Source organism: Eulemur rufifrons, chromosome 15, assembly GCF_041146395.1.
Source record: "Eulemur rufifrons isolate Redbay chromosome 15, OSU_ERuf_1, whole genome shotgun sequence".
Taxonomy (NCBI): domain Eukaryota; kingdom Metazoa; phylum Chordata; class Mammalia; order Primates; family Lemuridae; genus Eulemur; species Eulemur rufifrons.
Window position 1 is genome coordinate 46,225,167 of NC_090997.1, and position 21,946 is coordinate 46,247,112.

Consider the following 21,946-nt stretch of genomic DNA (forward strand, 5'->3'; position numbering starts at 1 on the left):
GATACTTTCCGGACAGACCTCATATATATGGTTTATTATTCCCCTACTGGATTGTATATTTGAAGCCAGAATCTTTTTAATACACATGTGTATGGGTATTTTTAAAATTCTTATAGTATTTAGTAGCTTACCTGTGAATATTCGTTACTTTTGAATGCATACATACTGCTTCCATGCTTGGAATCATCAAAGTTTAAAATAGCTTTGTGGACAGATCACGATCCTAAGATGAGTTTTAATTTTGTGGTTGTAGGCATCTCTTGTACCACCTGTAGAAGAAAAGAGATACTTAGTATTACTTTGCTTCAGGTACACTTAGGAAACCGGACTCATTTTTTAAAAAGGCTAGGCTGACTTAGTGCAAAGTTTAAAATTACATGATTTTTAAAATATTGAATTAGTTTCTGACCTACATTAGTGATATAGGTAGTACACCTGCTTGACGTGCCTTTGTTTTAATAGAAAGTGTTTTAATTACACTTCATACCCTGTACTGAAAGCCTTTCCCTCAAATACCAGCTTTTGACTATGTTAAACTAATAGACTTCAACAGGCATAATCTAAATTAATGGTTTAAATATACAAATTGAAAATATTTTCTCTTCAGTGACTTAATTTTAAAAGCAGGCCTTAATATGAGACCCATATAAAATAATTATGTGCTACTATTGACTAAGTTACTATGTACCATATAAGATTGGATATAGCTAATATTTAGCATGCCTCTTAAAATTTTTGGAGTACTTTTCAGTATTCAATTCTTCATATCATGTGAACTACTCAGGAAGTTTTTCCCTTTTAATTGCCTTTCTCTATAGCACTCATAAGAGCCAGGGCATTAGGATAAACTAGAACATTTTGTTTGTTTATGAATACTTGTATAAACTTAAAAGTGTTTAGATTCCCCACAATCCTCCCAAAGCACTCTTTATTTATTAAGAGTTGTGTTGATATTTTAACTGTTACAATTTTGGCAGTTGAGTTCAATGAACATTTGTTGAGGAGTTCCTGTTTCTAAGCACTGGATGTAAGAAGAAGAGTTAAGACATGGTCCATGCCCAAAAAAGCTTGTGGTTAGTGTAATTCTCACAAGATTTACTTCATCTGAACATCACTGGGATTCAGGGAACAGCTGAAAGCTATAGTCTTGAAAATTTTTGAGGTAATGTTTCTAAAATATTTCAAAATACCTGAGTCACTTTAATCTGTTTGAACAGAAGAAATTGATGTGAAAAGTTTTTTTAAAGAATGATTGTCTGATTTTATATATTCTTTTTAAAAGCCTTTCTGATGGTGTTTTATACATTTGTAACTTTTTATCTGAAGCATCTTTTTAGTCTTTTGGAAGATATCCTACATAGTACTAGCCTTCAGAACTATCAAAGTAAATTTTATTTTAAGATAAACATTATCTTTGTGCTATCTGGCAACTCTTTATAAGGCTGTAAGGTGTGATAAACTACTTCTTTATTTTTTTACATACTTCAAGCGTTTTGCAATTCAGTTACATAGTTGAGGATGATATATTTTGGTATGTATAAAGTTGTTATTTTCAGGCAAGTAATCAGTCTACTAACCATCAGATTATAATAGTTTTTAGTAATATGTATATATTAAAATATGTATGAAAAAATCTCAAATGGTAAATGTTTATCTAATAGCAATTGTCTTTTTTAAATGACATTTATGTGAAGATATAATAAATATAAGAAGATAAACACAGTTACCCAAATATACTGTGATATACTATATTTTCTCTTATTTGTCAGTATTGTAAAGATTGTTTTGCTTTTCAGCTATATAATGTCATATATTTTAAAAGCAATTAAGTCATTTAGTTTAAAAATGAATGTTGTACTAGTCTCAGAAGTTGAAAATGGCAAATTGTACATGGTAGGCGTTAGATACATAATTATAGTATTGAATTTATCTTTTAAAAAAGTTTTGCAACTTCAATGCAAAGTAATTCCATATGATAATGCAAATGCAATAGAATGGGTTTTTAGGTGCTTATCAGTGGCTAAAATAAAGAATAAGTGCCTCATAAAAATTGTAGCTGTCCATGTTTCTTTGTTTAAACTGGCTTTCAAAATAGAGAGATAGAATCAAAATCTGTTCTTTTGAATTTTTTTTTTTGTTTTTGTAGAGACAGGGTCTTGTTATGTTGCCCAGGAGCTGGTCTTCAACTCCTGCCCTCACGCCATCCTTCCAGAGTTCTGGGATTACAGGCATGAGCCACCACCCCTAGCTCCTGTTCTTGTTTTTTTTTAAGTGATTAAAATGTAAGATTAGCTTTGGTTAGTTCAGTGGATCAAAGCATCTAAGAAATATAACAGAGAAAAGATTATCAGGTCAGGGTTTTAAATAGACAAGAATCTTGTTTAGGTCAAAGATTAAGTAGACATTACCCCACTGGATGAACAATTGTATTTGAGAGTTTGAATTTTTTTCTGTTTGTTGTGTTAACTAATCACCGACACAGTATTTTGTTCAGCTCAAGAGAATGAGAAGTGGTTAAAAACCTGCATATTTTCCATTTAATTTATTCAAGGTAGGTATACCAAAGCTTCTAAATTCATATATTGTTACTGCCTTAAATGATATGGATTCAGGACTAACAGTAGCCTCATGGAATGCTATCTGATCTGACGCATTCCTTGAAGTGTGTGTTATGGTATGAGAACCTTAAGGAGTTTGATGTGATCCTAAGTATACCTTGACTATAAATAAAGAGTTATTAATAAAAGTTTGCTCATTACTTGAGAGCAGGGTAGCATGCCACCTTTGAAGAAATGAACTTAAATGTAGTTGAAACCTAAAGCTTTAAACTAACATCCAAGCCCATTACTCTCTGAAAGTTGTGTAGTGGTACTCAATCTTTGTTCCACCATAATGTTGCTTCAAAGGGAGCAGTTATCCATAGCAGCTGTTTGGTACGACTTCCGTAGCTTCTGGAAGGCTTATGGCCTCTGCCCATACATTCCAGATCATAAAACCTACTGAGGTGGGTTGTATGTTCTTTAAGAGAAGGTCCCTTCCCAGGCAGAAACATTGCAACCTTGATTCTCTTGGATTTTTATCTCTAAGTACTTCCTCCAAGCAGACTGGAGCCCATATTCCCTGGCTTCTGATGTTGCCACTAGGCCACCTACCCTCTGCCTCTTTCTAGGTTCTCCTGGCCTGAGTATGAATTCTTTTGTTTCACTGATGATAATGAGCCCTGGAATTTTGAGTTCAATAAGCCTATGAGTGTCATGTATGAGCAGAGAAGTCCAATCTTGATAGTGAATGAAGCAGTCGTCCAGCAAGAAGTAAAGAATGGTCTTTATACTGCTTAGAAAGAGAAGCTGTCTGAAATCTTTCTAGTGAGGCCCAGCTGAACTTCACTTTATTTCGTTAATTTTATTTCTGTGAGATTCCCCTGTATTTCTTTCTTAAACTAGTTTGGGTTACTGTTCGTACTATCAAATGTCACTAAGGGTTTAATACCCATTCCTGATTTTTAAAGTCTTAGAAAGCTGGAAACCTAGGATCACACTATTATCACATAATAAAATTGATCTCAAATTAACATCCATTTGGCTGGGCGAGGTGGCTCATGCCTGTAATCCTAGCACTCTGGGAGGCCAAGGCGGGTAGATTGTTTGAGCTCAGGAGTTCGAGACCAGCCTGAGCAAGAGCAAGACCCCATCTCTACTAAAAAAATAGAAAGAAATTAGCTGGGCAACTAAAAGTATATAGAAAAAAATTAGCTGGGCATGGTGGCGCATGCCTGTAGTCCCAGCTACTCTGGAGGCTGAGGCAGGAGGATCGCTTGAGCCCAGAAGTTTGAGGTTGCTGTGAGCTGGGCTGATGCCACGGCACTCCAGCCCTAGCAACAGAGTGAGACTCTGTCTCAAAAAAAAAAAAAAAAAAAAAATTAATACCATTCTATACATTCATTCTCAATGTAAGAAAATAGTGTAGAGTGTGACAAGAATATATGCCTAAGAGTATTCATCACAGTATTAATTTTATCCAATATTATGAGAAAGATTGACGTGTACATTCATACTATGGAATGATTTTAATGGCTATAACATACCATGGGGAGTTTTTGGTAGAAAATGGTCCTGCTGTGTTATGGAAAAGAACCAAAATCAATTTGTATGTAAAATATGATGGCAGCTATATAAAAATGTATAGGAAAAGATGGGAAATACTATTTCTTGCTGCTGGCTAGTAGAATTATGAATGAGTTTTTTCTGTCTTCTATAACTTGAACTTTATAAACTGCCCTCGCCCTCAAAACAGGAAAACGAAAGTGCTCCCAAATCAGCACTTAAATCCCGGGTAACTCAGATTCATACTCCTTCAGAATTAAAAAAAATTCTAAACTCAACTGAGCTTTGTGGTATAGGAATATTTTTAAAAAATATTTCTGAACAAGTATTTCTTCCTATTTTAAAGAGACATTTGTATTCTTTAAGCTGGGCTTGGTGCTTGAGGGTATAGACTTTAGGGAGATACTTTACCAACTTCTTTGAGGTTAACAAATCAGCTATAGCTCTTAACACAGTGCTTAGCAGATATAATAAGTACTCAATTAATATCGAATAAGTTGTTGAATGTATAAATGCAGCACTCATCACTTTTCGTGAATGACACTCAGAGGTATATGGTTATGAGAACCTAGTTCAGAGCTTTGCTAACATGAATGTACGTATGAGTCACCTGGGGATCTTGTTAAAATACAGGTTCTAATTGAGTAGATCTGGGGTGGGGCCTGAGATTCTGCTTTCCTAACCTATTCCTAGGTAATTCCAATGTGTGCTCTGGGAGTTACAATAACCTAATTGTGTTTGTCCCAATTAAAAATAGGTGCAGCGATTACCCAAAGGTGGAACTCGAACTTAAGGGATGCCATGGAAATTAAATTATATTATGGAACAGTCAGTATTACAAAATGGGAAAATAGTTCCGATGCTATGCCTTAAATCTTTAGTTTTTAGATAAAGCTGCCCAATATGTTTGAGTATAATCAAACCATATTTCATAACTAAAGACCATTTTGCAAAGACTGTTAACTGTTTGGGATGGCAAAGCCAACAAGTTTATAACTAGGTTCATATTAAGTTGTAGTTGCCGTACTTTGGAAAGAAGCCAGAACATTAAAAGTGATTTTAAAATAAGGATAGTTATATGGACATGTATAACATGAGAAAATGGTGCCAATTTAGGATAAAGATTGAGAAATGTTCAGAGACTATTTTTTTCTTCTTTTATCATGCTTGAACTGTTTCTCTGTACATATCCTTAAATTGGGCAATATAAATTAGATTGCTTTCCAATAGAAGTTCTAAGAGTAAGAAACCACTAGAAAATTACAAGTGGAATTCTCCTATAACATGCCTCAATGAGACTTAAAACTTGACATTTGAACAAAGGAAATCTTGGCATTTTAGCCAGTAAAATTTCCTAAAGCAACTTCTGCCTGTTTATTTAATTCTTCTCAAATAATTCCATTGATCTTTCACACTACAAAAATGTCTTTTTCCTTGGAATTCATCATTTTTAGGAACAATTTTTGAAGTTACATTCATCTAGGTTTTACACTGCAAAAAAAAAATTAAATTTAAGACTATGTTTTATATTTGTTGCTAGAACTTGTTTTCTTGCTCCAGTGGTTTTCCTCCAGTGTTTTTTTTTTTTTTTCCTATATACAAAGCCCCTCAGTAAATTCCCCCAGTGTTAATGACCACTTTTAGAAATGGCAATAAAATTTTAAGCCAAAAGAAGTGATGGGAATTTGAGAGAATTTACTTTTTGCATCTCTTTATGACATTGTGGTTCCCTGTCTTATTTTTAGTTTTTAGAATAAATTAGATCTTTAAAAGGTTTAAAAGGCTTTTATTTATTGGAGAATCACAAAGTTAAGATAGATACATGAGTGTTTAATCTACAGAATGCCAAAGCAACCATTCAATCCAGCATACCAGTCAAACTGTCCAGCGTTGTATCAATTCAAAAGATACTGCCTAAATTTTATCTTGCAGTCATTAAGGTTGTGTTTTACTCTCATTGGGACCAAAAATAGAATTTTTTTGTTTTGTTCTAACTAGATTTTAAACTTTCTTCAAGAGTTTTTACTTAATTTTATTCTTTTCCTTTATTAGCTTCTTAGTCCATGACTCCTAGTATTCATTGTTCGGTGTGGTGTGTTACCATGAAATGAAAGAAGGTTTCTGTACTTGAAACTTAAAGGAGTCTTTAATACAAATCATGCTGTTTTAAACAGAGTATTGAAACTTGTAAATCATGAAAAATGAAAAAGCTAAATGCTTCCCCTTTTTCCACCTACCACTATAGATAAAAGGTGTAGCTGGGTGATATGGAAATTTTACATAATTTAACCTCACTTAGGCATGAATTAGATTCTCAAGGAGACACAGCTGCCTTCATTCAGTTCTCATGGTCAAGACCTGCATGCCAGGCAGGGGCCCCACAAATGCACGTGTTGAGTCACAGTAGGGACTGAGTGTGTACAGAGCTGTAAGTGCTACTCGAAGAAACCCACTAAACTTATATGGATATGTGAATTGTGTTTGAAGTAAACCAGAGGGCATTTATAAAATACTCTGATCTCAAAACACTAAGGTGGTCTCCTTCCACATAAGGTACTAATACTAAAAATAATTGAAAGAAAATGGATTAAATTCAAAATATGGAATTGAAAAATTAAGGGATCCTTTTATTTTGATAGTTGTGATAATACCGAAGTGAGCTAACTGGTATTACTCTAAAATTTTTGATATGTGCATTGGATAATGTGCTGTCTTATTACTGCAGGTACTGAGATTTCCCATACATAGCAATCCTTAAAATTCAGTTGTAACAATTTGATTGATAGCATCAAAATGAAATTGGTCTTTCTGTACGTGCATCATCATGCTTGTTGTGATTACAGCCACACACAGTAGCAGGCTCCATGGTTGAAACCCACAAGTCCATGTTCCTGGAGGCTGGAATGCAGGCACAGGGCTAGGTTATGTCAGCAACTCTCCACTTTCAAAAAAACTCATACAAAAAGCTGATGGATTGGAAATGAAATAAAACTGGCCTTTCACCATAGACACTTTGGAGAAGCACTAGTCTAGAATGTTGCCTACTACAGAATGGGTGCTCAATATTACTTCATGAATGAATGAATGAAAAGATGTCATTGATTGGTAAAAATATTTCCTTATACTAGTGTTTATATATTGTGTATGACAGTTTGCTTGTCCAGTATATATTATCTGTAATAAGATGAGTGAGCGTGGGGTTAGGAGTCTTTTCACTTATTAACCATGTTTTCTGTGTGCCTGTCAGTCAGCCTCTCTTGGCCTCTAAAAGTTTCCTCATTTAGATTCAAATGAAACAGAATGTGAACGTACACTTTGTGAAACTGGGTTCACAAATGTGAGGTTTTGTTGTTACTAACATAAGCCATTTTTTTATTCTAAGATCTAGCATCACCACTCCTTTCTATAAAGTATGAGTTATGAAAAAAAACTAAAGAATATTGGTTAGGATAATATAACACAGGAAGAGAATATTGCTATTAAATAAAAGCTGATTTGACTAAAGCTCCACTTCTCTACTGGCTAATACTTCTGCATGTCTTTCTGATGCCCACATTATATCATAATGATAAGAGACCCTCAAAATCCTAAAGTGCTTTCTGAATGACCAGGCAGAGAATACATTATGTTGGATATAGTTTTAGTAAAGTGTAGTTTAACCCTTTAAAAATAAATTATTCAATATAGCCATGTGGTACCTGCCTATTAGCCAGACAGTATCATTAACCAGATCATCCTATTCATGCCAGTAAAAGTTTATTGTACTATAGATGCTCACATATATGATGAGGTTTTTCTCTAAAACTATCCCTTAGAAAAGAGGGAATTGCTTTATATTTAGATCCTTACAAAGTCATACTATAGAGCTTTCTCTCAATTACATACCTTTGACAGTGAAGTACTGCCAAGAGAAAACACATTAGCATGGAAATTGTTCAATTAATGTGAGTTTTAGATACTCAGTGGAGGTCACTGTGGAATTACTAGAAAAGGTAGCAAAGAAATTTAACATGAATTTAATCATTTATTCCTCACAGTCACTACTGTGGCTATCAGCGTAAACAAGCCTTTTAAAGATCACTTTAAAAACAATACTGTATGAGATTATGTTGTAAAATCAGGAATAAACACCTGTAAGGTTGATTGGATGTGCTATAATGCAAATGGATAATTTCCATCGATATTTGTTATGGAACAAATTGTGTTTCATCCCATTTCCCAAATTGATGTTGAAGCTTCAACTCCTAATATGACTGTATTTGGAGGTAGGTCCTTTAAAAAGGTAATTAAGATTAAATGAGGTCATTGAGATGGGCCCTATTCCAGTATGACTGGTGTTTTTATAAGAAGAAGAAATTAGAACAGAGACATGTACAGAGGAAAGACCACGTGAGGACAGTGAGAAGGCAGCCATCTACAAGCCAGGAGAAGCTTCAGGAGAAAACAGACCTGCCAACGCCTTGATCTTGGACTTCAGCCTCCAAAATTGTGAGAAAATACATTTCTGTTGTCTAAGCCATCCAGTCTGTGGTACTTTGCTATGGCAACTTTAGCAGACTAATGGAGCATCCTATATGCTGGTTCAAATGGTGGAGTATCCACAGCAAGGTAGGTGGAAGTTGAGATGGTGTACCCTGAAAACCTAGATGACCCAAAGTGGCCCTAGTGATGAAGAAGTAAGACAGTAGCAAAGATGCTTGTGAAGAGTTGATTTTTTATTGCAATTGTTCCATAAAAAAGCATGGAAAAAGCAATGTTTTTAAAATAATATTTTAAAAATATCTTGATGAGGTTTTATTGGGGGTAAATGGGAGAATGCCTTATAATTAGGATTTATGCAAGTAGGTTTTCTTTTTCAAATTAGAATAAAGTATAGTGCTGGATATGTAGAAATACCATGATATTATTTACTATTGATGATCAAATTAACTTTGAAATGAAAATGACATTTATTGTATGTATAATTCATTTTTAAAGTCAGTTTCAAATAAGACAAATGCTGTTTGGCTAAGTTTGGTGGGGGTTGATCTGTATGGTATATAGATATACAGTATAAATAACTCCATTTTAAAATAATACTTTGAATTAGAACCCTCTCCTTTATCCATCCCTTCACATCAGCTGCCATAGGTCCATCCTGCTGCCTGTGATGACAGTTTTCTGTTTTATGGAAAATGCTGGTATTCACCGAGTATAAATGCAGACATTCAGTGATGTCCCATTTCTTTTGCTTTTTGTTGCTCTTTTACTCCTAAGAAATCATGTGAGTGTTTCTCATTCTAATGAGTTACGAGTAGTCCCAAATTTCCTTGGAATGTTGTTTATACAGGAGAAATCATTCTCTTCCCAAGTTCCTCAGTGAAGATACCGCATCACTGAGAAAGGATTTGGCTTTGAACAAGGATATGCTCCAAGGTGGAGATACATGAAGTGGTGATTATAAAACAGGAAACACTTAAATACAAGTTTCCTAGCCTAGCTATCTCCATGACAAAACAGACAGAATGCGTGCATATACCCTTATCTTCAAAGTTTCCCTACTAGGGAAATTTCCACCAAAATCAGAAACAATTGCACCAATCTAAACAGTTTTTCTTGTGAAGAGGTAAAACCTCGTGAACCACAGCATGTCAATAAAAATAATGTGAATATTATTGCCTTTTATTAAACATGCAGAGATGCATAAAAAATAGGTAATAGGCTATAAACTGAATCATGAGTTTCTGTCATAATGGGGATTTAGGTGCATGTGGGTTCCATGCAAATGAACTCTAGGTGCTTCCCAAGTCCACCTAGTCTGAAGACTATAATGACACTCATGTAAAGGAAATCATTTATGTGGATAGCATCGAGGATCTAACAGAGATTGAACTACAGTGTGCCCACAGCACTGGTAATGTGCTCTTCCAGGGGATGTGGGTGACAACATCAGTTGCTACAGTGTCATATTCCTGCAGCACTTATATAATGCTGTGTGTACAATAGATGGTTAATACATGCAAATTAACACATGAAACACTAGAAAAAAAATTTTTTTTCCTTGGGGCCACGGTATTTTATTACGAAAATAGAGTAAAAACTTGAAAAACAAAATGATCCTTTCTAATTTAATGAAAAATGTTATTTTTTATTGTTTTCTGTGCATGAGTTATATGCAACTTGAAAAATAGTTCACGCAGCTCCCAAAGTGGAGATGTGTGAGTTACATACACTTCATTAGGCCCCGGGCTCAAAACTAGCGTGAGGTAAATACAACTCACACAGCAGTTAATGTGCTAAACCAGTGAGTGTCTGTCTTGTCAGTCTAGCTTTGGAAAGCTGGAGAAAGAAGAGTGGAACCACCAGTGGGTACTGGGAAATTTTTTTTTTTAACATAGCCTTAAATTCTTTTTCATTACACAGATATTTCACTAGTGCATACCATGAAAAGTATGGAATTCATAAAATTACAGGCATCTATGAGAAAATAGACCAGTATATTAAATTGAATAAAATGTATGCCGCTGGAAAGATTATCCTGGAGTATTTATCAATGGCGTGGGTGTCGATTCTCATGCTCACGTAGCTGCTTCTCGGACTCTTCCTCTGGGGGGAGCTCCTCTCCGAGGCCAGGGTCAGCTGCACCATCATCCTGTCGGGCTTCTCGCCGTCGCCGTTGTCGTTGTCCGGCAGGTAGCTGTCCAGGTCGTTCACCTCCCCGTCGCTGTAGCTGCCGTCCAGCATCACGGCGCGGGGCGGGGGTAGCCCGCCGGCGCAGGGCAGCTGCGGACACAGCAAACAGGGGTGGCCGCTCAGCGCCTTCCCTCGGAAGCCCTTCCAAAGACTGCACGGTGGAGGGGGTTGCTTTTTTCTACTTTCTTTCTTATTCTCAGTTTGGGAGGAGGGTAGGACACTAACGGTGGTGTCACTGTAAACATTCTAAAATAGCAGGATTCCATTTTTGTTAAACTAAAGGATTCTTGTTGACTCTTAGGAAACATTGCGATGTCATAGCAGAGACCAACAAGAATGTTGATTCTTGATTACATAAATCGACTTGTTCTCCGTGAGATCATAAACTGATAAGAGCCTTTGATACAAATGTTTACAGATCACATTATTGTGTATGAGAGAGAGAGAGAAAGATGGGGGTGAGAATTGGGAAGGTATGGCATGGTGGGGATAGTTTATTGCGATATGATTAGAATTTTCTGGAGCAGATAACCATGCAGCTGCAGACTGGAGGGACAGAGGAAAGCCGGTGGGAGGCGGATAGCCTGGGAGATGTAGGAGATCACATATGAAGGAAAATTTCCTAGAATAGGAGTTGTTCTTCCCTGGAGGGTTCTTTTAACACACCTCTATGTTTGTAAATAATTTGTTCCACCATGTTAAATTGCCATTTCTTTTTCTCCTGGGATTCCCTCACTAAACTGAACACCACCAAGATATTGCCAAGACCTAAGACAGGTCTTAGTTACATTGGCTTTAGCAGCTCCAAGTATGTGGAAAGTACTAAATAAATGTTTTAGTAAGTGAAAGATGTCGCCCACAGTAAATGTCACACTGATTTAACACATGTGGTGATGTCTGCTCTTCACAACCACCCTGTGAAGTAGGCAGAGGAGGGAGGGCTCACGACCCCATTTTACAGAGGTCTGACCTGCCCGGGGCCCCAGAGCTGGACCAGGCTCCGTCCTGACCCGACGCTTTAAGCGCACAGTGAAGTCACCTTGTCCCGCAGCTTCTGCTCCTTCCGCTCCTGCACGGTGGTCAGGTAGTTGACGGCCGCGTACTCCAGCACCGAGAGGAACACGAACACAAAGCTGACCCAGAGGTAGATGTCCACGGCCTTGATGTAGGACACGCGGGGCATGGAGGCGTTGACGCCCGTGATGATGGTCGACATGGTCAGCACCGTCGTGATGCCTGCAAACACACACGAGGAGAAATAAGCATGTGTTTGTCTTTCTCCAATCACGGGATGGCTCCCTGCCTCCGCTTGTTTGTCCCTACAGCTCCCTCAACCTAGACTGTCTCCATCCCTACCCCTCTGTCTGGCAAACTACTCATCTTTCACAATTTCACTTTTACGAAGCTTTTCCTGATCCTTTCCCTCTCATGCCCACCCATTCCCGGTCTGCGTACCCTGTGTATTCATCGTAGCATCTGTCGCTGTACCTCTCCTCGAGAGCCCCAGACTTTTTGGCATTAAGGCATTTATCTCAATTTTTAAAAATAAGAGATTCATTTACAAGTAGGTATACATGGGGGGAAAGGTGCACGAGGTTTATCGTAATATTTATGTCCTTGCTCCTGCTGTGGAGTCCTGTTGTCCCCGCGGCATTAACAGCGGTCAGGGCTCCCCTGGCCGCCACCCCCATGCTGACCTGGCTGCCACTCAGCAATGTCGGCTCCAGGACCCAGAGGTCGATTTTACTAAGGATGATGATGTTAACTTCATCTATAGGAGACAGATTTCAAAACTAGAATGCATGTTTATTTAGCACAGTGAATGTTCAAGCTACGAACAACTGTTAGAAGACAGGGCATCTGTCCGTGGAAATTTGCCCAGGATTTCAAATTAAGCTCAGAACATTTGTTTGGCAAACATCAAATCACAGAGGATTGGGGTCATCTTAAGGGCCAGCTCCAATCCAGTTTCACTAAAACCTGGTGGGTCACACTCCCCCTTGCAGCCCCTGAACCGTCTGAGTGATGGTGGTATGTGTGATTAATTGGGTACAATATTCAGAGCGAGTGAAAGAGTTGATAGCAAACAGCTCCTGATAGAATGCTTACGGGGTGGGCATTTTCAGACTTGAGTATGAATAAGAATACTGGGAGAGCTTGTTAAAAATGCAGGTTCCTGGTCCTCACCCAGAGATAATGATTCTATAGATGTAGATGAGACCCAGGACTCTTCATTTTTAACCGTGTCCCTCAGAGATTCTCTTACAAAGATCTCTAGTGCCACCTTTTGAGAAACCCTGTTACAGAATATGATTCATTTTGCAAGTGAGCAGAGAAAGCCCCTAAAGACCAGGATCACCCACCCTAGAACACAGCTCTAATGAGACTAAAAGTGGGTTGTTTGGATTGGCACCTGTAGGGTCCTAGAAAGTTTTGCAACATAGATTCTTTTTTTTTTTTTTTTTTTTTTGAGATAGAGTCTTCCTCTCCCACCTGGGCTAGAGTACAGTGGCATCATCATTGCTCACAGCAACCTCAAACTACTGGGCTCAAGCTATCCTCCTGCCTTAGCCTCCCTAGTAGCTGGGACTACAGGTGTGTGTCACCACGCCTAGCTAATTTTTTCTATTTTTGGTAGAGACAGGGGTCTCACTCTTGCTCAGGCTGGTCTCAAACTCCTGACCTCAAGCAATTCTCCTGCCTCAGCCTTCCAGAGCGCTAGGATTACAGGCATGAGCCACCCACCACACCTCGCCCATAGATTCTTAATTATGGGATTTTATCTGCGATTAAATAACTTGGAGTTTCTCCAAGTTACAATGCCTAAAGGGGTATAGGACCAATTTGAAAAGAATGTTGAAAGAAATGAGAAGGCATGAGGAAAAAAAAAAGAAGAAAAGAATGCTTTTATCTGGAAGGAATTACTGGTATTTTCAGATGCTTGGAATGTGTACTTGAGATATTTCTTACCTAAGGGGACTCTGGCAGGCACAGCTCTGCGGTCGATCCAGAAGGACACCCAGGACAGCATGACCATCAGGGTGGCGGGGAAATAGGTTTGGAGTAAGAAGAAGAAGATGTGGCGACGCAGCGTGAAGTTAATGTACAGACGGTTGTACCAGCCTGGGGGACACAGGAAGAAAAGGTAGCACACATCATAGCTACTCAGCTCCTTCATATAACAAATTTTAATCAGGGAATCATAAATACCTTAGACACTCCAATGCAATCTTACCATACGTTAAAAAGGTGGAAATGAGGCCAGGCGCAGTGGCTCACGCCTGTAATCCTAGCACTCTGGGAGGCCGAGGCGGGTGGATCTCTCAAGGTCAGGAGTTCGAGACTAGCCTGAGCAAGAGCGAGACCCTGTCTCTACTAAAAATAGAAAGAAATTATATGGACAACTAAAAATATATATAGAAAAAATTAGCTGGGCATGGTGGCACATGCCTGTAGTCCCAGCTACTCGGGAGGCTGAGGCAGTAGGATCGCTTAAGCCCAGGAATTTGAGGTTGCTGTGAGTTAGGCTGATGCCACAGCACTCACTCTAGCCCGGACAACGGAGCGAGACTCTGTCTCAAAAAATAAATAAATAAATAAATAAATAAAAGGTGGAAATGAGGAAAAAACATGTAATAAAGTGATCACATGGTAATCCACACCACTTGGGTGAATCCGTCTTAAGAAATCTTTGGCCCCTGTCCTATACACAAAAGGAACTCCTTGAGAAGGTTTTTTAAACTCTTGTTACTCAAAATTCGTTCTCAGGCCCAGTAGCCTCACCACCACCTGGGTGGGAGCTTGTGGGAAATGCAGCCCTCAGGGCCCCACCCCAGATCTACTGAATTAGAATCTCCACTTACCAACATTCCCCAAGCAATTTGTATACATGTCAAAGTTTGGGAAGCACTGATTTAAACAATCCCCTCTGAATTTCTTTTTTGGGAGAAATGTGTTTTAAGTTAAAATACAAAGCTAAACACGACATTGTGTTTAGGAGCAGAGTGAACAATCACAGGTCCAGCTATGCTTTAGCTCTGCTCTTGTGTTCTTTACAAGGAAAACGTATGCCTGGGGGCGTTGAAGGGAAAGGGAGGATAAGTTTGAGATGACTGGGCCTGAAAATTAAATGTGGACTTGGCAGCATTGACTTGGAAACCGGCATCCTGGCTAATTTGGGATCTGCCTTTTGGTACCAGGAAGTGATTGTGGAGCACTGTCAAAATGCTGAGGGTCAAAAGAACCAGGGTCCCCTGATGAACCGAGACTTCTGGGTGATGGATGCGGAGGACAAGGAGCGCGGGGGTTGCCATGCTACGTTGGAAGTAAACCAGTGCTCTCTCTTATAGATAGGAAGACCACGGTGTACTTAGGAGATTGCACTTCCCTGTGCAGTCCATCAAGGAAGTTCTTAGCAATAGAACTGCTTAAGAATTTGAGCAAAATCATCCTGAAGGGTGACTGGTCAAAAAAGAGGCAAGAGATGGAGTAAGTTAACCTCAGCCATTTAAGTAGCACAGGCAGGCGCTCAGGAAGAAGGTCACAGGCAACCGGAGGTAGCAAGCCTGTCCAGACCCTTGGTTCAAAAAGCAACAAGCAGGCCCACAGGGGAATAACCAGCGGTTCCTGCGTGGAGCCTTAGAGGACAGTCACAGAGGGGCTGTGCAAGCAGGGTGGCAGGAGTGCCCTGAGCGGTTGGCTGGAGCAGGGAGAAATGAATGGAAAACAACAGACCTGAAGTTGGACTTGTTTCTTGCTGTAGAGGAGGGGCCTCTGACAAGCGTATCAGGGCTGCCAGCTAGTAGGCTGGCAGTGCAATTGTCTCAAATAAACCTGCTCACTTACGTCTGAGTCCTACTAATATTTTCTAGGCTTGTACTCCTAATGCATTGATGGTATCAAAAAATCACCTCCACCCAATGCTTGCCACCCACTAGACTTCATTTAGGATTTCCGTCTTTTGTTTCAGGTACAAGTGACACAGGGTCTGTTTACTTGACAGCCAATTCATGCCTTTCCTACAAGGGAGGATGAACCTCTGTGGCCAAGCTGAAGCCTGCCCCACGCCCCGCCCCCTGCCCCCACACCCACCCGTGCTGCTGTAGAAAGCCAGTTTCGTGGTGGTGTGGAATTCTTGAATGAGGAACTGGGAGAGTGAGATGCGCTCATCCGTCTTCAAGGAGTCATTGCCTTTTTTCCAGTACAGCATGAGGTCATCTTCCGTGTAGGCATCTGGAAGGATGGGAGACGGTGTCAGGCAAGACAGGCTGTCTGTGGGGCTGTGTGGAAGCTGTGTGTCTTGCTCTCTCACACAGACTATTGGGATTGTGATAACATAGTTTGAACAAACAAACCACGGTCTAAACAAAGCAAAACAAAATCCAAAAAAACCAAAGCTAACACTCCCCCGTCTTCCAAAAGTCATCAAAGCTCTCAAGCCCAAGTGCTCATAATTCCTGCAAAAGGGCTCACCCCGCAAGTCACCCTGCCATTGACCATGTTAGATCAAATGAAGTTGCTGTTTTTTAGGTCAGATTTCACATGGTTCAGCCTTATAAACCAGGGGCCCTTTCCTTTCTGCTTTCAAAGTGTAGTGACTCATCAATCGACGGTAAATGCTTTTAAACACTATCAGGTAGTAAAGGCTGTGTTCTAGCAAGAAAGGATCCACACAGAAATGGGAGCAGAACAAAGTCCCTTTTCTATAGGCCTCTAATTACTCCTACCTGGGGTAAAGTCAAAGTGAGCCCCTGATAATCACCCTCTTTGGTGCCACCATTTCTCCCAACCCCACCCACTTCAGGTGAATACATATCTTACTCCAGTTGAACAAACCTACCCACAGCCTGGGCATAACCAAGGTAAAACCTAATGGAGTTGCCAGTCCAATCTGCTCACTTGTAAACAGTTCCTTCCAGGGCTCCCTGACAATACTTTTTTTTTTTTGGAGATAGAGTCTTGCTCTGCTGTCCAGACGTCAGCCTAGCTCACAGCAACCTCAAACTCCTGGGCTCAAGCGATCTTCCTGCCTCAGTCTCGTTAGTAGCTGGGACTACAGGCATGCGCCACCATGCCCGGCTAATTTTTCTAGTTTTGGTAGAGACGGGGTCTTGCTCTTGCTCGGGCTGGTCTTGAACCACTGAGCTCAAGTGATCCTCCTGCCTCGGCCTCCCAGAGTGCTAGGATTCTAGGCATGAGCCACCAGGCCCAGCCCCCTGACAATATTTCTTCCCCATTTTCCAACCCTTGACCTATGTGATGATTGGTTTTAAGTGTCAACTTGGTATGGTTACAGCACCCAGTTATTCAGCCAAACGCTAATCTGTGGAGGTATTTTGTAAATGTGAATAGTGTCCACAACCAGTGGACTTGAAAGAAGATGATCCTGGATAAACTGGTGGGCCTGATCCAATCAGTGAAAGACTATAAGAACAGCTGAGGCTTCTGAAAGAAGTTCCACCTGTGGGTTGCAAAACTTCGTGCGATGCACAAAAGTTTTAAATTTTCATGAAGTCCAATTTGTCTCTTTTTTCATTTGTTGCCTGTGCCCATGGTGTCATGGGGCCTGGTTTTCAGCTTCCCCAGGACTCCCGCCTGTGTGGGAGCTTCCTGAGGCCCCTGGGCTGTACCTGACAGCAGACCAGCCACCACACATGCTCACAGCAGCAGTTCCCTGGGGCAACTGTTGCCCACTCCGCTTTTGCCAGGAAACCCTTTCTTCAGTGGAAAATGTATTTAGAAAAGCAATAAAACAGATCAAAAACGGGCTCTCTGGATGGACTCTGAGTGTGTGTGTGTGTGTGTGTGTGTGTGTTGGCCCGAGGGCTTGGAAGGAGACTCACATTCCATCTGCCCTCCACTCCTCCTCCTCAAGAAGTTGCCCTGGGGAACTCTTAAAAACTCCAGGTTCCAAAGAACAAAGTTTAAAACCATAGCCACAGGGCAGTAAAAAGATCAATTATGGGAATTTATCAATTATGGGATTTTAGTCTCAAATTTGTTCCTGATTTTTAAAATTACCCTAGTCTTAGCTTCAATCTAGAAAATCACTTTAAAAGCATTGTCCTGCATGAGAAACACACACTGTTCCTGCTGAGAGCTGGAGGTGTTTAGGATGATAAGGAGCTGCACAGACGCCTGGGCGCAGGTCTACTCACAGCTTTCAATTTCAAGCGAGCACGTTTGTGTGTCCAGGGGGAATCGGCTGAAGTCCATGTTGCACATTGCAGTCACCGTAACCCTGGAAACAAAAAGACAAAATCCAAGTGTTCAGAGCTTGCAAAGGACAGGTGCAAAATGATAAAGCAAACAGAAAGACCTCTGCTTCCTTCCAATATGATAACTGCCTCCTTCTCAAAATTCATAAGCAATGTGTCAGAATTCAGATAAGTAGCTGATGAGCGATACCCTCGTTGGAGTACTCAGGTATTTATGTTTAACCCCAGTGTCAGTGTGAGGGAATAGAATGTCTCTGCTAACTCTTATCACATCCAAGCATTTTAAAAAAGGAGTGGTCTCAATTGATATAACAATTGAAATAAAAGCTCACATGATATGTTTTCTTAAAAGAAGCCTTAGGAGCATATATTGTTCTCCTGTTTTAGGTAAGTTCAAGTTCTTCTGTTCTTTTATTGATTTTATTGATATTCAATATCATGTACACTACTGTGTACACTTAGGCCAGTTGCCAAACTGAGCACTTTTTTCCATTCTATTCTATCTCTCCATTATATCAATGCTGATATTTTTATATTGATAATAATATCTACTAGTGGGCTTTTGTGTTTTTAATGGGTCATTCCATGGAGATCACAGTAATGGGGAAACAATGAACAATCTTGTTGTACTAACACACAAGCACTTGGTGGTATTGAAGGTTTTGTTTCAGAGCTTACACAGGAAGATAGGCTTCTGCATCATGGAACAAACAGATCATTAGTCATAGACGAAAAGTCTCCCATTGGTGCGGGATTTCATGGCAGGACATGATTAACGGTCGCTGGCTGGTACTGAATATACTATTTTTCCTTCAGCCACACAAGATTTGCTATGTATAAGTTGTGGAAATGACCTGGATAATTCATGGCCCAAAAGAAAAAAAAAATCACTTTTAATTTAAATGGAAATTTCACGGAAAAGAGCATTCTTGAAATGGAATTACCCAAATATTTGACTCCTTTTTTCCCACTGCTTTGAGGGGAGAATGTTCTCCCCTCAAAGGTTGTGTTCTTCCAGGCATTTGGGATTGCCAGCAGCTGGGTAGCCTTCTGTCCCCTAGAGATCCCGATAAATAGGGTATGTTGGGGTGCGGGGTGCAGTCGGGCTGGCCGCCGACGTGGATGCCTTGTGTGTGGGCTTCCGTTTCTGTGGGTACCCCATCACATAACTATGTCTGATGTCACCATCAGCATGAACGCTAGAAGGCAAGTTTGGGGACACATGGAGCTAACTTTAGGGACATGAAATGTCAAATGCGGGAGATTCTTTGCTATGAACAAGAGGATTGAATATCTCTTCTTCGCATTAGTTTTAGAATCACAGACATCATCAGACGAAGTCTTTCCAGCCTGACTTGATGCTTTTTCATTCATAACCTATATATAGAACAAGCATTTGTGATGTAATGAAAACCCATGTTTATTTTTGTTTCCCAAGTCTCTTTAGATTGAGTCATCGGAAGGGATCTTCCCTTGCCCTGGACAGAAACTCTGCAGGTCCTGTGGCTCTTCGGCTCGTTCTCATGTAACAGTCAAAAACGCTCTCAAGTCACAAACCACATCTCAATTCAAAAATTAAAATTTTTGTCTGATATATTATATTAATCAATGCTTCTAACTTCATTCAAATGAAGACTTCTGCTTTCCCTCCTCAGCTAAGATACAAAGTTGGCATCTGAGCGGTCAGTTTCTGCCCATCTCGGATCACGGCTGGCACAGGTGGGAGTGCAGGAGAGAGGGAGGTGGGGCAGGAGAGTCTGGCTGGGCGGCTTTGCCCTCGGGGCCTGCCACCTGGTGGCAGCGGATGCTTCCGTTCCTGGGTTCCTCTTTCCCACAGTGGCTCCTTCAGGCTGCAGGTTTCCATCCTCCAGCAGCAACTCCCCGCCCCACTCTTGGTCACCCACCATCCGTTCCACACACTCTTGACCGTTCCCAACAACCTGGGAGCACAGACTGAGCACAGTAAAAACGTCTGGCTCTGCCCCGGGTGGGCAGACAGCTCTTCTCTCTCCCTGGAACTACGAAGTGTCCCCAGCTGTAGGCACACCGCCCCCAAGCTCTCCAGGTGGTCCAGTGAAGGCCCATTCACCACATGCCCACAACTCCCTCCAAAGAAAAATCTCACAAATCCTTTCTTCCTCCCCCCATCATTGACTATTTTATATCTTGAAATTTATTAGGAGTTCAACAGTCATGGAATTGGTTTTTCAACATTTCCTTAGTAAAATCTATGTAGTGTAATGGAGCATCTCACTTGTAAATTTCACTTTTTTATTGTATGTTTGTGCCTTGGAAACTTCGATCTCACTGTCCTGTCACCTGTCGTTTCCTGCCCCTCCGCCTGCTGCACTGTGCATACCTCATTGGATTCCATGCCTGTCTCCTCCACTGGCCTGCAGTCATGCTAAGGGTGGTGAGCTTGTATCATTTGCCTTTATGTCCCCAGAGCTTGAGACAGGACCTGGCAGGGATTTCATTTGCACAACTCTGGGGGCCACCCTGGCACCCAAAAGGCTCTTAAAAATCTGTTGCATGAATCCATGAGTGAACGAAGTGAGAGAATGGCTATTAGTGAGTATTTTAGGAGCCGACACGCTGCTTACTGAGTTGACAATACCCAAGTACTCCATGTTTTCTCTAACGTAAATTTCAAAGTGGTAGTCCTCAGTAACTTAAGCCTCTTTTTTTATTTAAGTAAAACAAAAGCATAATTTTATTTGCAATGAGAAATCAACTCATCTATTTTTAGGCACAGGGATGGAAAGGAGGTGTTTTCCCTGGTGGGTGAGGCTCACTGAGGATTTCGATTCTGAACACGTAGATGTTCCACTCCCTTGTTTCCTCTGTTCTGCCTTCTGTGGTGACATCCAGTGGTGCACTGGGCTAGACTTCTAGGGCTCTCAAGATCTGATTGCTAGATTTGAAGGAAAGTTGCGAGCCAGTTGTTAAGCACAGTCATTATTAAAACTTAAAATTAAATGGTACATGAAAAACAAAAGTAACAAATACTCAGAAGTTATCACTTCTTAATTATTTTACTACATTTTATTATTATCTATACTCCTGATATCATTTACATTTATTGCATCTGTATGGTAGAAATACTGCATAATAATGTGTTGCCATGTGACGTTTCTTTTTTTTTTTTTTTTGAGACAGAGTCTCACTTTGTTGCCCAGGCTAGAGTGAGTGCTGTGGCGTCAGCCTAGCTCACAGCAACCTCAAACTCCTGAGCTCAAGGGATCCTCCTGTCTCAGCCTCCCAAGTAGTTGGGACTACAGGCATGCACCACCATGCCCGGCTAATTTTTTCTATATATATATATTTTTTAGCTGTCCATATAATTTCTTTCTATTTTTAGTAGAGATGGGGTCTTGCTCTTGCTCAGGCTGGTCTCCAACTCCTGAGCTCAAACGATCCACCCACCTCGGCCTCCCAGAGTGCTAGGATTACAGGCGTGAGCCACCACGCCCGGCCGCCATGTGACGTTTCTTCTTAACTCTGCATTCAGTGACATCGGTGGCTGGTAGCTTGAAACCAGCCATTATGGCAGTATTTATACTACAGAAATTGGCAAACTCTACAGATTAGGGCTTGATTTATTGTTTTATTGATTATTTAGACTTAAGAAGGCAGATTAAACCTTAAAGTATGTTATGTCTATCACCATTACATTGTGAATAGCACAAAATATTGAGAAAATATTCTTCCAATATTTGAAAGCTATTACCCAACTCAGCAAAGACATTGCTTATGTCTATAATAAATGAGTAAAGTTCCTACCCAGTTCTTCATTGTTTCACTTTTGTCTTTCAATTTAAATGAAACTATCAACCAACATTCATCAGATCTACATTCATTTGGCAATCATGTAAGCAAGCAAATACTTATAAATATTTATTTGTAGTCTGACCTTGTAGAATTATTGTTGATGATATAATTATAAAACTGATA

At 40.2% G+C, this 21,946-nt stretch overlaps 1 protein-coding gene across 3 annotated transcripts in view; it reads right to left on the reverse strand.

The window, feature by feature from the left end:
* Nucleotides 1-10,559: 10,559 nt before the first annotated feature.
* GABRR1 (gamma-aminobutyric acid type A receptor subunit rho1) overlaps nucleotides 10,560-21,946 on the reverse strand; it is a 36,041-nt gene continuing 24,654 nt past the window's right edge. For all 3 annotated transcript variants that reach the window (XM_069488248.1, XM_069488247.1, XM_069488246.1), the window contains 5 exons: nucleotides 17,933-18,015; nucleotides 15,867-16,007; nucleotides 13,746-13,898; nucleotides 11,815-12,011; nucleotides 10,560-10,865 (listed from right to left, as the gene is read on the reverse strand). In XM_069488248.1, the coding sequence (XP_069344349.1) occupies nucleotides 10,560-10,865; nucleotides 11,815-12,011; nucleotides 13,746-13,898; nucleotides 15,867-16,007; nucleotides 17,933-18,015 (880 nt within the window). The remainder of the gene's footprint in view (nucleotides 10,866-11,814; nucleotides 12,012-13,745; nucleotides 13,899-15,866; nucleotides 16,008-17,932; nucleotides 18,016-21,946) is intronic.